General features: G+C 29.4%; 1 protein-coding gene across 1 annotated transcript; it reads right to left on the reverse strand.

Moving 5' to 3' along the window:
- Nucleotides 1-5,348: 5,348 nt before the first annotated feature.
- Nucleotides 5,349-12,528, reverse strand: LOC123293167 (uncharacterized protein KIAA0930 homolog). Its single transcript, XM_044873892.1, has 7 exons — nt 12,370-12,528; nt 10,749-10,909; nt 10,068-10,295; nt 9,675-9,869; nt 9,198-9,612; nt 6,480-6,629; nt 5,349-5,411 (listed from the first exon to the last, which is right to left on the reverse strand). Exons 1-7 carry the CDS (start codon nt 12,476-12,478, stop codon nt 5,371-5,373), a joined length of 1,299 nt encoding a protein of 432 aa, XP_044729827.1. The 5' UTR covers nt 12,479-12,528; the 3' UTR covers nt 5,349-5,370.
- Nucleotides 12,529-17,036: the final 4,508 nt, after the last annotated feature.

Consider the following 17,036-nt stretch of genomic DNA (forward strand, 5'->3'; position numbering starts at 1 on the left):
TATTACTATAACATTACATGTGTCTCACATATAATGTTATAGTTATAACACTAAAAATGGTAAATTTATCAATTAATCATACTTTTATACGTCTTTTGTTAAAAATTCATATCGATTCTCTGTACAATTTAAGAGAAATTAACTATCAACGTCAGTGTTTTTACCAAAAAAAGCACATTCCTCAATTTACCAAAAAATAGCACATTTCTCATTTTCAGTTAATAAACCTATAAAATATTAGTTTGTTCGCTCAGGAAAATTACAAAAGTCAATTTGTGTGTGTTTGCACATCGCAGTATCGTATTTAGACTTTAAACTACTGAACCGATTTTGATGAAATTTTTACAACTTCAAAATATATCAGATTAAATTAAACGCTAATATATATGTCAAGTATGGTGGAAGCGATGAGAAAATCAGGTCGCCACTTACCTTACGATGCATTTTCATCCAAACTAAGCGTGCATGCTAAATTTTAACTCAATAGGTTGACGATAGCTGCTTCAAAATTGAGTTGCAAGATTCCACCCGGACAAACACACATACATACATACATTGCAAGTTAAAAATAAAAGCTTGTAAAAATATAATCTTGCTTCAAGTGGTTCGGCTGTCACGTGACTAATCAACTAGGCAATTTGTATGAAGTAAATGTAAGAAAATGCTCCAAAAATATTGTAAACTAGGCAATTTGTTGGACGTAAATGTAAGAAAATGCTCTCAAAATATGGAAAAAGCGTCAAAAACCAAAGTTTTATATGCTTTGTTTTTGGAAAGCGCTGTAAGGTTTTGTTTTTTTTGTAAAAACAGAATCTGTGATAAATTTTTTCATGATGAAAAATTTTTTGAAGGTCATTCACCGATTAATTTTTGTACAATTAACATTATTGTGAGTTCTTCCAGAAAGTACTGTGTTAAAAATCACAATTTTAAAATGAAATAATTCAAAATTTTGTTCCGCAAGAGGCCCCAAAACTGTGTTTATTGTAATCAAGGGAGCTATCATTTACCTCAAAATATATGAACATTCACCGTACTCTCTCAAACAGCCGAACCAGTATAATTTATTATTTCGTTAACGTCAGAATGGAATCTAGCTTTGTGTATAGCATACATTAAAAAAATAAAATATCAGTATTGAATCTTTAAACTCATTTACTGTACCCAACCAACTTAAGAGAATTATTTTTTATCACAATATTTATCTAATTAAAAATATTATGTAGTAGGATGTTTTAGTTCAGTCTTATACAAGACGAGTCGATTTCTCTGAAATGAGATCATGTTTTTATATAAAGGTCGTAACCCGGGATGATAAAACATTATTTTTTGTAGAAGAGAAAAAGTTAAAATAAAACATTTTTATTATTATTTTAATAACACATTTTTTATAGTTTTCGAAATGGGAGACTTCTTACAAAAGAGTTCATGAAAAATGGACGGGATTCGGGATAGTATTTAGAAAGTAAATTTTCTGTGCGTACCCATCTATTAATTCAAAAAGGGAGGGGGGAGCTAAAAATAAAAATTTTTGCTACTGTGTCTCTTGTCTTCCCTCGATACGTCGCCCATGCTTGGTTATATAGACATTAGGCCGACAGGTAATAGCATAATTTTTGAACGATCGAACGTAACCGCTACAAGATTTTTATTATTTGAACGAACAATCTAAGTTAATAATATGAACATCGTCGAAGAAGTGTACCTAGAAAAGGAAGAGTACAGTGAACCTTGAAAAAATATTTCTATTATTGGAACATTTTTAATTTTCATTTATAACCCCTGAATTAAAAAAAGGGGTGTCATAAGTTTTACCGCTATGTGTGTGTATCTGTCTGTCTGCCTGTGGCATCGTAGCGCCTAAACGAACGAACTGATTTTGTTTCGTATGAAAGGTAATTTAATGAAGAGTGTTCTTATCTATATTTCAAGTGCAAGTTTAGGATTCCGTACTGGAAAAACTAAAACATTGGAGATTATCTTCAAAATCAGTTCAGTTTGGAAAAGGCTATAAGAAAAAAGGTAATTTAATGGAGTGTGTTCTAAATTATGTTTAAAGTGCGAGTTTATAGTTCCTTACCCGAAAAATTTGTTTGGCGTTTTTTAAAAGTTTTTGTAAGTTTTACTTGTTTTTTCATAAGCTCGAAGGATTTACAGCAATTTCAGTCTAAAAACCTGCAATTATTTTGTAATATATGATTAGGTACCTAAATGAATTATTAACACAGCAATTATTTTACGTTGCGTAAAAATTATGCATATATAACGTTTATTACAAACAATTTGTTTACAAGCGAGAAATACATTTTAACAGAATAAGAAAAGTTTTGGTTGATAAAACTTTAAAATATGGTTCTTAATAATTTATCTACTCCTCATGTTTTAATATAAGAGAGTTGGTGAACAATTTGGGGTACGTTCTTGAAGCATTGCGGAAAATTTTGGAATTGCCCTTGAAGGATCTCTATAAATAAATAAACGATAAGACAGTCGAGTTCTGACTGAAGGGTATAGCGGCACCCTACCAAGCCTTGAATTTTTTTAAGGGAAATTTCTTTATTAAAAAAATGTTTTTGAAGCATTTTGAAATTTTTATATCTTTAAGTTGGATATTTAAGGAATTAAAAATTAAAAAGCCACACAAATCATTCGGGTTTAAATGTTAATGCGACTGCTTCAAATTCCCAAAGTGATGCTGACTGACTGACTCACTTCCTGACCTTTACAAATTCTAAGGCACTTCTAGACATGCTAGAAAGATGTGGTTTATTTCTGGTCGACTGGTGAAAGTCCTATCTTTCTAGCGTGCATAGAAGTGAAAAATCTAATTTTGGGGCGGTTTTCCCATTTTTCGGGGAGTTGCGATGCGGGTAAGACAATTTTTAGAACTATTCTGTTAATTTGACTTTATTTCGAGTCACATATTTATTTTCGAGTCATTCCATTTTGGCTGTCGTTTATTTATTGATGGGGATAGGTAAAATGTCTACCTAATTATTAATACATATGTTATTTTGAGCAATAAAACATTTTTTTTTTAAATTTTTGTCTCTCATGTTTAAAATAATACCAAATAAAAAAATACCTAATAGTGAGCCATGAGGACTCTCGACAGAAGTGAAAACTTAAAACTTTAGAATAAATGTGCTTTTTTTGAACTTTTAAATTAATTACAGTATGAATATTTAAAATGCAATGACAACACATGACAATTACGCGAGCTAAGTGCTTTTTTCCCCACCCCTAATGGGGAAATATACATAGCCTTTACAACATAGGCTACACTCAAAATATTTTCTTGAAAAAACATAACTGAAAATTGTTATAAAGTTTTAAAAAGCTCAATATTGAATTTTTGTCCCCCAAACAGGTCAAATTAAAAATATGGTGGAAGCGCATGTAAGTGTATTGTACATAGTAAGAATTGATATTCTGCGTAATTGAATTGCGTTTCCATCATTTATTTATTGTATGTAAATATTGTTCGTAATATTTAGGAATAATATTATAAAAACCATATTTTAAATAAAATAAAAAAATTGAATTCATATCTTTTGGCATAATATTTGTAGTCTAAGAGTCAAATTAGGGCCGATCTTCACCCACCCGTTTACGGAATGAAAGTTATTTTTTATGAAACGTTTGTCTAAAAAATGTGGTCAAGACTACTTTTAGTAAAAATATCAAGAGTAAAATTTTTTAGAATTTTTCACTGACTTACGTATATATACACGATTTTTGGTGTACTTGAAAGTAAAAGTTGTGCTGTCTGCCTTTTTTCGTATCTAAATAAAGATAATTTTATTGCAAATACGGTTGTATAATATTGTCCACGAAATATCGATCAAATAATTACGTTTACCTACAAGCTTTCGAAGTATTGATATTTTTATTAAAAGCAGTCTTGTCCGCATTTTTCTAGGAAACCCATTACAGGGATATTTGTTAATATTTAACATTTCATAAAAAATTACTTTCATTCGGTAAATAGATGGACGAAAATCGACCCTAATGAGTCTCTTGTACTATTGGATGTTCTTAGATGTCAGACATGTCTTATTTGCCATAAGAAATTAAACACCTTGTAATTTTATAAATAAACAAATTTATCACAGAATTTAATACAAAAATAAATAAATGGATATATAATTTAAGTTTGGCCTGAATTTTAAAAATGGTATTTTTGCGTACACTTATGGAAGATGGTTAGAAAGTGATTCAGAAGGCATTAACCCGGGGACTAGCAGGTAACTTTCCGATTAGTAACACTTCATAACCGACTTGGAAGTTGGTGTTTCATTATTTATTTCAAAGTTGACAATATTATCTTTATAGAATAATGTAGGTACTTTTCATTAATAAATGTAGTATTTTATTTACTGTTTCACTCAAATAATTGTAATATTTGCATCCTAAGCACAAAAAATAACTTTTTATCCGACTTAATTAGTACCGAAAATTTGATATTAAAGTTTCGGGTATCTTACATCCATCTGGCAGTTTCTATAACAATTACTGACCTGGTAATTTACCCACGGGTTAATATTTTCAAATAACTTACTGTGTTTAAATGATAAATAAATGATTACAGTTAAAAAAATTTGTTTACGATATATGTATTTAAAAAAAATGGTCTTCATTCAGTAGTTTTTCAAAAACCACTTTACTAAATTAAAGCCACCAATAGATATATCACGTACAATATAATTTTTACGTCTTAGACGAACTTTTTTTTATACCTTGTTTTTTTTTGTGGTAATTCGTGTTCTTCAAGAAACTATCGGTAGCACTTTAATGGTGGTTTAAGAGGGTATAAACATCTTATTCCATGGTATAAACAAACAAAAAACCATAAAACATATAATCTATTTTATATCATTCACACCTCTGGTTGATAAATCAATTAGAAGAAATTCTTTATCTGTTCCAAGGTAATGTTTACACCCTCTTCTGTATTGTATATTTAAATCGGTAGAGATCGGCTCAGTATTTTGGAGTCGCGAATTCGAATCGCAATAAATAGATAACATTTATTGGGCCATTAGTTTTTTGGATGGTGAAAACCGATGGTCCAATTCTTACATACTTTCGGTGGCAATGAAAGTAAAACGGAAAATTTTTACTGAAACACGAACTATCGACACAGGATAGTTAATTAAGACGATAAAAAAATCCCAAAATTATTACGTTTAGGCATTTATTTCACGTTAAATCGAAATATTATATAATTTTATATCGAATTTGTAAATTTTCTTTTTACGAATAAGTTTTTTGTTACAATTTTCTTTTATAAATAACAATTTGTTTGTACATAGTTTAATAATTTATATAATATAGATTCTATAACAAAATAATTATATATTTTATTAATTAAAATGTTAAAATAGGGCCTTCACGATGATCCAAAATATCTGCAAAATAAAATTTTTTTTAGATATTTTTATTTAGAAACTTGATTTCATGAAGCTGTTAGTCTTATATATATTAAAATTGTGAAAGTATGGATGGATGTATAGACAGGGTTCAAGGGGGGGGGAGTCACAGGGGTCATGACCCCCCCCCCAAACAGCCCACATTTCAAAAAATAAAACTAAACCAATTTTTTAAAAACTGAAAAACAAAAAACGGTTTGCTTTGTTTATTTGGTTATTTTTGATTTTTGTGACCCCCTCTGGAAAAAATTCTAGAACCGCGCCCGTGTATAGATGGATGTTTGTTTCTTTTTACGCAAAAAATTCGGAACAATGAAATTTGGCACAGAGATAAATTATAGTCTTTAATTATATGCTACTGTTTGTCCACGTAAAATGTATGGTTCCCGTGGGATAGATTTGTTTTAATTTTTTATAGAGCAAAAGATCGACATGATTTTTTGCATAGGTAGTAGTAGTTTAGGAGGCAGAAAATGAGGTGAGCTAATCTTTATCCCGAAAAAATGCACGGGACCGTGTGTTTTAAAAGGTTTTGTAAAAGTTCATGAAATAAAATTTTAGTGCATTTTTATCAAGAAGGCTTGATTTATTTACACAGTAACGATATAAACTCTCAAAATTTCTTTTAATCGCGGGTAACACTGCGGGACGCAGCTAGTAATAACTAATTTTGTGGGTAAAATATGATAAATTAACATTAACAGAATTTTCAGTTAATTTATGGCCATGTCGCTTTCACCATAAATTTATTTCGCTACATGTTTTTTGCTATATTTGAAATAAAACATTATTAGACATAATTTATTGAATTTTTACGATAAAATCTTAAAATTGTTCGTTTAATCATAATTTTTATTTTTACATAAAGGTATTTTGATCTTGCAAAACAGTGAGGATTTTATTTTCAGAAGGGCCTTAAAAATTAGTTCTCAACGGTGGAATTTTCAAAACATTCGATGAAAACTTTATAAAATAGCTAGTTTATGATTTTATTTTACCTTTCGTCTATGTAATCCCTTAATTTGTCTAGAATATACTTAAACGTACCTTTTGCAATACTCCACCATGGTAATGTGACATAAGTTAAAAAGGCATTGAGTGGTACTGATTGAGCACGTTTGTTCTCTTTCCAAAAATGGAAGCTCTGTGTAAATCCACGCATTGTCCATAATGGATTATACTGGCCATCATCCAACTCTGTAACAAATACAATATGTTAAGGTTTTTTTTGTTAATAAGCTGTATAGTACAGTTAAAGATGTTACAAATAAAGGAAAATGAAAGAAACCGCTCGCATTTTGCTAAACAACATGAAATGTGTTTCTTAAGTGTCAAATATCATTAGTAACACATGAGTTAGTGGCGCAAATGTTCCTATTTGTTAATAAACAATAAATTTTTAAACGATGAAACGATCACTGTTAAAGTGGATTTACAATATTTATAAATAGGCAACTTGAATTGCGTATACGTTAAACATGCATAATAGTTTTCAATTATTTGACAAACACATGACATTTACGTCATACAAGTTGCCTATTGATCGTTCCATTGAATTAACAATTTATTGTTTATTAACAAATAGAAACATTTGCGCCACTAACTCATGCCTTACTAATGACACCTAAGAAACACATTCCATGAAGTTTTAGCAAAATGCGAGCTGTTTCTTTCATTTTTCTTTATTAGCCGATTTTTGTAACATCTTTCACTATACTAACATTAAATTTGTGTCTTTCAACAATGGAAGTTTTAATTTTGAATGAAATAAAGAATATCTAAGTGTAGGAGACCATGGTAAATTTAGTTTCAGTTGTTTATTTACATTAATTAATTTTCATTGTTTATTTACATTAATGACTGAACTATAAAAAATATAAGTGTCGAAATTTAAAATTGGTTCTGATTTGCTATTTAGTAATGGTTGACCTCTACATCTCTGATCTCATTATATTTCACCTTACATTGTGGAAATTATTTTGCTATGTGATAACCTTTGCCTTAATATATTGATTGTTTGACGTCATTACTGATTTTCTCTGTACATTTTTTAAGCGCCGTTTTAAATTCATATATTCATTGTTTAAAATCCCTTTTTGCAATCTCAATAGCGCCGAAATTGGTTATATAATAGAACTTGTATTGGTGCTGATTAAGGAACAATTGGATTAGCCAAAAAATTTTAAGAGTGAGAAAAGTTACAGTGTTTAGACATATAAATAATTGGAAAATCTTCGTATGTGAGAAATAGAAACCATTATTTGTAAGACTAGTCGTTTTTCACGCCAAGTCCTTTAAAAATGTGACTGAGATCTTATAATTCTTTGGCTGAGATCTTATAGCTAAGACTACTGTTGTATCTTAATTTGGAGTATCACTTCTCCAACTGTTGTATCTTAATTTGAAGTATCATTGAAATTGTAATTTTTAGCGAATATTATTTGAGAGCCTGAAAACTAAATTAGGTTCCATTCCAAAAGATTACTCGAAAAGATTACTTATTGCTGATGGAAAATAAGAGCCAAACTGATGTAAATATGTATGTGTATCTTACCATTTGCACTTTTTTTTGGAATATCACACCAATAATAAATATCTGTACCATCGGGTGTAACACGATGAGGAGGAACGATTAACGATTGCTTATTATGTAACAACCATTTCCGTTGCTGTTGATTTAATAATTTTTGCGATTTTGGTAATGTACTATACCTACGCAATTTTTGTAAGAACTTCGTACCATCATTACCATTTAAATCTTCTTCAGTATTCGCCGTTGCAGTTTTATTATTCGTAGGCGTTGTAGTTGCAGGAGACGAAGCAGAAACATTTTTCGAATATTTAGCGGATGTTGTTTCAATTTTAATTTCAATAATATTATTCTCCTGATTATTGATTTCAGTCTTTTTAATAAATTCTCTACTATTATAATTCTTAATAATTTTCTTATTATTATCATCGATTTCCTCATTTTCTTCGATAACATTACTTAATAATTTATTACAACACGGTTGAGGTAGTTCCTCTTTACCGTTAACATTAATTACTGACTCTTTTTTAATGATATGTGTTTGATGACAAACATTTTGTGAGCGTTCACAATCTGTTTCATCGTTCAATGATATGGCATCGTCAGCAAACTCAAAATCATCACGATTAAATGGTCCATTATTTGTGGTTTGTTTTTTTGGCGATGAATTAATTTCATCACATTTAATTGTAGCATCGTCACCTAATTCTATATGCGCTAACAATGTTTTCAATGTTAATTGAGCTCCACCAGGTCCTCCTGGAGTTGATGCTGTTGAATTATTTCTTGACTTCTTTAATGATGCTGAGGGTGGCGGTCGACTATATATGTCGGACATTATGGATAATGTATCGTGCTGAGACATCCGATTACGCCAACAGCACCCCGTCGTGTTCATACAATTCACACAGCTAATGCTCTTTTGAGAGGAAGAAGCAGGTTCATCATCAACATCGTCATTCCGGTGATTGCATTCAGTATATTGCCTACCCAGCATCAATTCTGCAAACAGCAGGAATTTAATTTTTAGTACGATAGTTTTTTGTTTTACTAGAAGGTTTTCTACTAAACTAATGAAATTTTCACACTGCTTCTTACTCTCAATGGCACAAGGATGAGAAAGTAATCAAGGGGTGGGGGCAATGAAATGATTTTTAGGTAAATGAAATAAATATTAGCAAGCAAGGTAGTCTGGCCAGAGAGAAAAATACTAAGCTAAATTTCTTAAAACTTACCATCTCTAACATCACCAGCTTCAATTTCTGTCACACCCACGTCAATCAAATCTAAGCCTTCGTTTTCGGAACGTGCCCGAGCTCCAATTCCATCGGTTCCAGCTTTCGCCTTCCATCCACCACGAACAAAATTATTTAGATTCGCTGATGGATCACTGCTTCGTCGTTGATGGCGACTTTGATAAAACTCTTCGGGATCTGAATCCCAATCCGAGTCCCACATATCAGTCATACAATATCCAGGTTCTGACGTGGGTGTTTCAACACCGGAACCTTTTGGTTTTGTTACAGCCATTTCAGCATGGCCTTTTCCTTGTGGTCCCTTCATACGAACAAATTCACATCGTTGTGCCGCTCCACTTGAGAATAAACCAAATGTCATTCGTTGTGCCATTTTTGTACTCAGGCTGGATTGCTAAAAATGGAAACATTTATAAAAATAACAAAACAATTTCTTTTTGAAAACAAAATACATACTCGGGCATCGTAAACTTTTTTCAACGCGTCATATCTTATTGAACCTAAAAATATAACACCTTGAATAGCTCCTTCTCTGTCGGATGCCACTAATTCAACGCAAACCATTTCACCATCTCTCACTAATATATCACAAAAAACTTCGTCGAAATTATCAACCATAAAACAAATATGTGGGTATGTCATTTCTTCGACCTAAAAGTATTATTTGTAACTTTAAAACACATGTTGTACCTTAAAATTTAGGGAAAATCTGAGTCAAAATAAAAACAGAAAAAGGAATCCTTGCTTTCTGTATATTCCCAAAGATTTTGTTGCTGTTTAGACAAAAAGGAGGGGATTTATTTAAACGAGTTATATTTAAAAACAACTTTTTACAAATTTCTTACATACCTCGCCTTTCGTATCCATTCTTCGACGACTAGGCGATGCGTAAACTTTTTGTGAATGTCTTCGCAGTACTTGTAATTCTTTCGGACTAGTTCTTGTACAAATTGCTAATGTAAGTGTATAATCAAATTGGTGTATAATTAAATTTAAATAAACCGTTTCTTCCCAATCAATATCAGGATCACCAATTGGTAATTTACGACTATCTTTTCTGAATACATCAACTTCTGTCTGCAAAAAATAATAATGAAAATTTATTTAAATACTGCTTTCATAATAGCTCTCCCGTTAACGAAGCAGCTAATTTCTGCGAACATGATAAAATGTAAATAGGGAGGCATCTGTGACGATCAAATTTAATATGCAATGAAATAATTGAATAGAATTGTTGGTTGGGAGTTTTGACACTCTAAAAAGTCAAGTTTGTGAGACCGACCCAAAAAAAAAATCCAACAGTTCATACTGTAACTTGTTTAAAATGAATTACAATAAAACATTTCTACCATGCTAGGGCATAAAAAACAAGTTATCGTCTTCGGAATGACAAATAACCACGGTATTTTTGATCAAATTTTGCTTTCTTTTAATAATTAATTTTGCCAACAGAAATTAACTGATTCCTAGTTTTTTTTTTATTGGCGGAAAAGCTGTTTTTTTCCAGAGAGCAGAATTTTATTATATTACCTCAAATTTTGGTAAATATCTTGATGAACTTTTTACATGCTTTTTCCGAACAAAAAACAATAAATCATCACAATCAATTGTATTTTCGTTTTGAAATAAAAAATGTCGTACAAATAAATCAGTCCAGTATGTTGTACCTTGCAGCATTACAAAGCCAGAATCTGTGAATGGAAAAAAATTAAGTGTCATTTTCACCAAATAAAGAATTTCTATTCGGTTTTAGGAGTTTTATATTTTGGCAATTTTCCATTGTTTACGAAATATTGATTTAAAACAATTAATAAGTAGATAATCAAATCAGTCAATAAATGAAGCAAAATGTAGTCTCTTGAGATAGGTACTACGACTCGATATGCTTTTAATTAACCATAGCCAATCGTTTGAAGACTCTTTGAAGATAGCTACATCTGTTTTTAATTAGGCAGAGATCCGATAAAATATAAAATTTTTAAAACTTTTTCTTTGAGTTAAGTGGAACTTAAATGGAACACTCTGTATAGTCTTATAAAGATGACTCGGGCAAAAATTAATTTTTACACCGCTTTCTCAATTTTTTTTCGTAATATTATTCTATTCATACCTGTCATGTAATTTTTAGTTCTCTATGTTAACGATAAGTATCTTAATTATAAGATTCGACCTGCACCTTCTGACAAAATACTAAGGAAGCAAGTTAAATATAAGTTCTTAAAAATAATATACTGTTTTAAATCCAGTGTTTTTGAAATTTTACAAACTTGACTTAAAACAGCAAAGTAAGTAGCGGAAAAAAAATTAATTTTAAAATTTTGAGTGAGTAGAGAAAAAAAAATCACTTATCGGATCGCTGCAAGGCTGGAAAAGTTGATGAGCTTCTAGTTATAGGTTTACAGTGCTATGAATTATATAAGCATATTTTGATTTTATACCAAGGTATACTGGTAACAATAATTTGTAAAAGCACATCGAAATTCACAATTCTGTGGTTCATTAGCTTAACGAATCTTTTGATTGCCGTGTAATTAATTAAAGTTACCACTAAATTGACCTACAATTATTTCTAGTTTTGATTTCTAACATTTTTTTTAATGACCGTGAGCCCAAAATAAATCGAAACCTTCATGATTCTGATTGTTTGCCTTTGTTAAGTTTGATAATAAAGTACCTAATTTGAAATTTTAATCTTGTGTTATGAATTTATGGTTATCGAGCTAATGGTTAGCGCCTTTCGTTGTCTGCAGTATATGTTAATATAGAAAGTTATTGACGAAAGCTTGAAATGGTACCATGCTTGTTTTTGCAACAAACTGGGCTGAAACTGGAATGCAATTGTAATATAATCAATTTTTAACTTTTTCCGCAGTTACAAACTTTCTACCCTTTTTAAAATAAATACGGCAGTTAGAAAGATGTCGAAAAACAGAATTTCCATAATTTCGACACTCGAGCCACTTTAATTTAAACTTTAAATTTCCTTATAACTAAATTTATCTTTATCAATCCTCAAAAAGGTACACATAAAGAATCACGATTTCGCTTTATTATGGGTTCACAATTCAGGTTGTTTTAGTTTGAAAATATTCAAACATTTTTTAAATTTTATTATCTTTCTGCATGATTAAAGTAAAAAATAAAATTTTACCATCTTTCAACAATTGGCGCATCTCTTTCGTCCGTTGAAAATTAATCTCCTCCAACAATTGTTCCAGCATAGTTGGTGTTTTCAATAATGCTGAATTGGAAAATGCCATATTAAAATATACTCTCCACACATTCACATGCGTAATCCAAATAGTAAACTTGTTTTTGTAAATAGGTATATAATTTGCACTTTGTATAATTTACATTTTGAGGAATATTTAAATAGACTTTTTGTTTTTTTGGTATTTGTTTGTTACGATTTATTAACACTTAGTTTAATTAATAAGCTGAACAAATTTAATTTGTTGTCAGCTTATAATAATAGAAAATATATAATTTTTATTGACTAACATTTAAAACGTTACTAATAAGGATATTCGATGTGTCATGTCGCCGTCGCTGTTCAGTAGAATATTTTATAGATAGTAATGGTTCGAAAAAGGTAGTGTACAACCAAGAATGAATTTATATCATGCGCGTAAACATCGATCGAATATTACGAATATACCTAAATGTATTGTTTCAATTTATATGGGAGAGAGTCTTACCTTTACCAATTCACATTTATATGTTTCTATAAGTCAATCTTTAAAAAAATTTTTTAATAAAAAATACTTTTTAAGGGACAAGCTTTTATTGTACTAAAAAGTAGAAGATAATTTTTTTTCCTATGAGTCACTCATACCCGACTATTTGTTAAAGCTCAATTTAAAATATCAAAAATGAATCGGAACGCCTCATCTACTCCACATGCCTAATTATTTTTGATATTAAGCGCCTCAACTTTTAGAGATAGAATTAAATTATTTTCTACTTTTTTATACAATAAAAGCTTGTCAAATATGGTGGAAGCGATGGGAAAATCAGGATGCCACAACCTTACCATGCATTGTCATCCAAACTAAATGTGCATGCAAATTTTCAGCTCAATCGGAAACCGGGAAATGTATCAAATTTGGCTTGCAAGATTTGATTACAGACAGACAACGGGACAGGTGAAACTAAATAAAAGCTTGTAATATAAAGGAATATAATCTTTTCTTCGAGTTTCATCATTCTCAATAACTTTGAATTTTTTTTGAAAAATAAAAATACTTAAGGTAGTACGAGCGCCAAGGCCATTTTATATTTAGGGTTGAAATTATTTGTACCTTTTTAAAGACTCCATGAATGTAGACGAAAAAATAATAATAAAATTTTTTGATATCTGTATTGGTTTTCGAAATATCGAAAGCTAAATAATTAGATAAAATTTTCAATTTTCGATATTTTGAAAATTACCTACTCCAGATATCAAAAACTTGTATTCTTACTTTTCGTCTTATATTGTCAAGTTATAACATAATTCACCATCAAAATTGAAAAATTGTTTGCTTTTTACAATAAAAAATGTCCTTCTGGTATGCTCTCTTTTTCTTCATATTTTAAACTTTTTCTTTGCATTCTTTATTCATTTACATTGTCTTCACGGTACAACACTTTCATCAATTTTAAATATATAGTCTATGAGAAAATGGCGCATGAGTAAAGAAAATTTTTGTTTTCCAAAATTTTTCGATTTTGACTTCTGGTGATATTTGTAATAAATACGGTTTATAATGGCCATTAAATTAGTTTTAAGATATTAACACAAAGTCAAGATGTCTATGATTTATTAAAATATTTTTAAAATATCGTCTGGAATAATCTAAAAAACGTTCAAGAATATTTTAGAATGTTCTCGAAAAACTTTCGTTGGTTCAACAACCACCTGGAAGACTTTGATATGTCTTTTTGTTTTTGATCACAGACGAGTAGCCAGAAATGAACTCTTTAGGGGATTTTATGATCACCTATACCAAAATTTTGTTCGTAGTATCAATATTTTTAAGCGTTACAAACTTGGGACTAAACTTAGTACACCTTGATATATATTACAAATATACAGAGTATAATAATGCAAGCACTCACATTCAACAATTTATATACAGAGTATTTTAACAATGAACTCAGTAAATTGCTTGTTTTCACTTGCTTGACTTAAAAAAACACATAAAAACACTCGAAAAAATTAAATAAAAAGAAAAATTCTATTTAGCTTAATATCTATTCTTAGCTTAATAACTTCGGTTTCGTTACTCTCATTTATAATCGGTAGGTATTTACTATAATACATATATTTAGTCAACAACAAAAAAGACTGATTTAGTCTCGAATATAGATCTTTAATAAAAACAATTGTTTAAATATATAAAAATATAAATATGTTTTGGAAATTTTGTTAAATTTTTATTTAGATATTTCCTCTCGCCATCAAGCAAAAATAAAAAATTTTAATGCAAAAGCCCAATTAATCCAACTAAATTTTCTTTAAACAAAGTGTTTTCGAAAAAAATAGTCCGAATAAAAGTTGTAAAATTTGGAAGGGAACAATAACCTCGAATTTTATCTGCAATTTTAAAATATAACTCATATTTGTTACTAATATATGAAATTTTTAATTGAAAAATTATTCTACAAACAATTTTTCTTGAAAAAAATTTTTCAAACACCTAAAATTCGCCAGTAATAAAATGCAAAAAAATATATAAAGTTGGCCTTAGTCACCTAGATTTCGAAGAAATCAAGCTACGACAGATTTCTGTATTCTATTTCCATCGAATTTATTAAGTTTGCGAAAAAATGTTTTTACAAGTGTTGTATGTTTTATAAAGAATATTTTCTGATATAAACATTTCCTCTATCTCTTTTTGTTTTTAAATTTGAATATTCAATCATACAGAAAGTTATGGTCAAATTCGATATCATCGAAATATGTCTTCCTACAAGAACAACAAATTTTATCCGCGCCATTTTGTTCCTGTATAAAAGTGCTGTTAAAGCTACAATTTTTTATAACTTCATTATTTCCTAATAGTATAGTAAAATCGTCGAAAAAAAGAATGTAAATTTGCGTTAAATTGAAATTCAAACAAATTTTAATAGAAAATAAGGGATGCATCCAGACTTAACTTAATCTGAAAGTTATAGGTTTTGTCTCTAAAAGTCATATTTATCACAATTGGTGGATAACGTCTGACCACACACTCCAAAAACAAAATAAAAAATTATTTATAATTTTTATCAGTTTTATAAATCACAAAATCTTGATATTCCATAGTTAAGGTACCGGAGTCTCATTTTACAAGTTTTTATTTAATTGGAAATTTTTGTATCTTGCTTGTTCGGATTAAATCTTGCAACTGAATTTTAAAACCGCTATCCTCAACTGAATGCATGGCTACACCTATGTGATCTCATACTAAATCCAATCCCTCACATGATATGGGTATAAAATTAAAGAGTTTGCTAAGAAAAATATAATAAAATTTGTAAAACGAGGATGACAATGCATTTTTATAGTAAACATGACTTGATTTTCCCAGCGCTTCCACCATATTTGATATACATACCTACTTTTTTGAGTTTTAAATTAAAAATATAAATATAAATTACTTTTTAAAGGACAAGCTTTTATGGTATTAAAGCATGAGGCGCTTTGAAACATCCTTGATACTTTTAAATGAGCACCCAATCTTTTACGAATAGTCATGTATAAGTGACTAATAAAAATAATTATTTTCTACTTTTTAAAAAATTAAACACTGTCTTTTAAAACGTATTTTTTATAAAAATTTTTTAATTATATGTGAGTGTAGTAAATGCCTATAAATTAATTGCAAAATTTCCGACAAAAAGAAGTCGCACAAACAGATATTTTTGCATGTATTTTGCAGTATTTGAAGTTATCTTATTTTTTATTTCTCTAACCTACATTTCCCTGCGTACTTCCTTATTTGTTTTTCATTATTTACTTCTCATTTTAAAACTTATCGTGTTGGTTAATGATAGGCTAGAGAAATAATATTAAGATTTAATTTTGTTCATTAGGTTATTTGTATATCATATCTGTAATAAAGTTGCCTATAAATAGAAAGAAAGTAAATTACTTTTGATATTTTGTATCACATATACATAATACATTATTTATCTACGCCCGTGAGATAAGAAGTACTTTTCTCACTCAGTATGTGTGGGAAAATAGTTCATTACCACCCAAATAGTTAGAGGCGTAGATAAAGTTTTGTAAGATACACGTGTAATAACGCATTATTGTCGCGATTGTCCAACTCGTGCCACGCACTTGTTGTGCAAATTTCGCAGGCGTACGTTAATAATGCTGTTAACTTACTAGTATCGTAAAGAACTATTCTATAGCTAAGTTACGGTATAATTAATAAGAAGCTGTAAGAATAATACTTATCTTAAGAACTAGTGAGGTACAGCTTTTAATTTTTAACGTTTTTCAACTTTTTCAGCTTTATAAGTTTTAAAATTTTTGGAAGAAAACTGTTTTTTTCATTTCTCAATTATCCAAAAGATCTATATGATATCAAATTTAACATTAAAATTATTTTATAGCCTTTCAAATATCTATAACCAAATTTTCAGCGTTACTCAAATTTTTGAATTCAAAAACTGTATTTCTTATACTATTACTACATTTTTTAAAGTTAAAAAATTTATAGATATTTCTCCCTGCCTTATCAATGTGACAATGTCTTGTTTCTCTCGTCTTTCGCGGTATCACTGTTTACAGATAAGTTTAAATTAAAATATAATAGCTCGCACTTGACAGTAAATTTTTAG

This window comes from Chrysoperla carnea, chromosome 2, assembly GCF_905475395.1.
Source record: "Chrysoperla carnea chromosome 2, inChrCarn1.1, whole genome shotgun sequence".
Lineage (NCBI taxonomy): Eukaryota > Metazoa > Arthropoda > Insecta > Neuroptera > Chrysopidae > Chrysoperla > Chrysoperla carnea.

Bases quoted from the DNA above. Each gene is read 5' to 3' on its own strand.
- LOC123293167 (XM_044873892.1), bottom strand. From the start codon at position 12,478: ATGGCATTTTCCAATTCAGCATTATTGAAAACACCAACTATGCTGGAA. The intron at 10,296-10,748 runs GTAATATAATAA...TATTTTTTGCAG, and splicing joins GATATTTACCAAAATTTGAG to ACAGAAGTTGATGTATTCAG. The intron at 9,613-9,674 runs GTATGTATTTTG...TTCCATTTTTAG, and splicing joins AAAAAGTTTACGATGCCCGA to CAATCCAGCCTGAGTACAAA.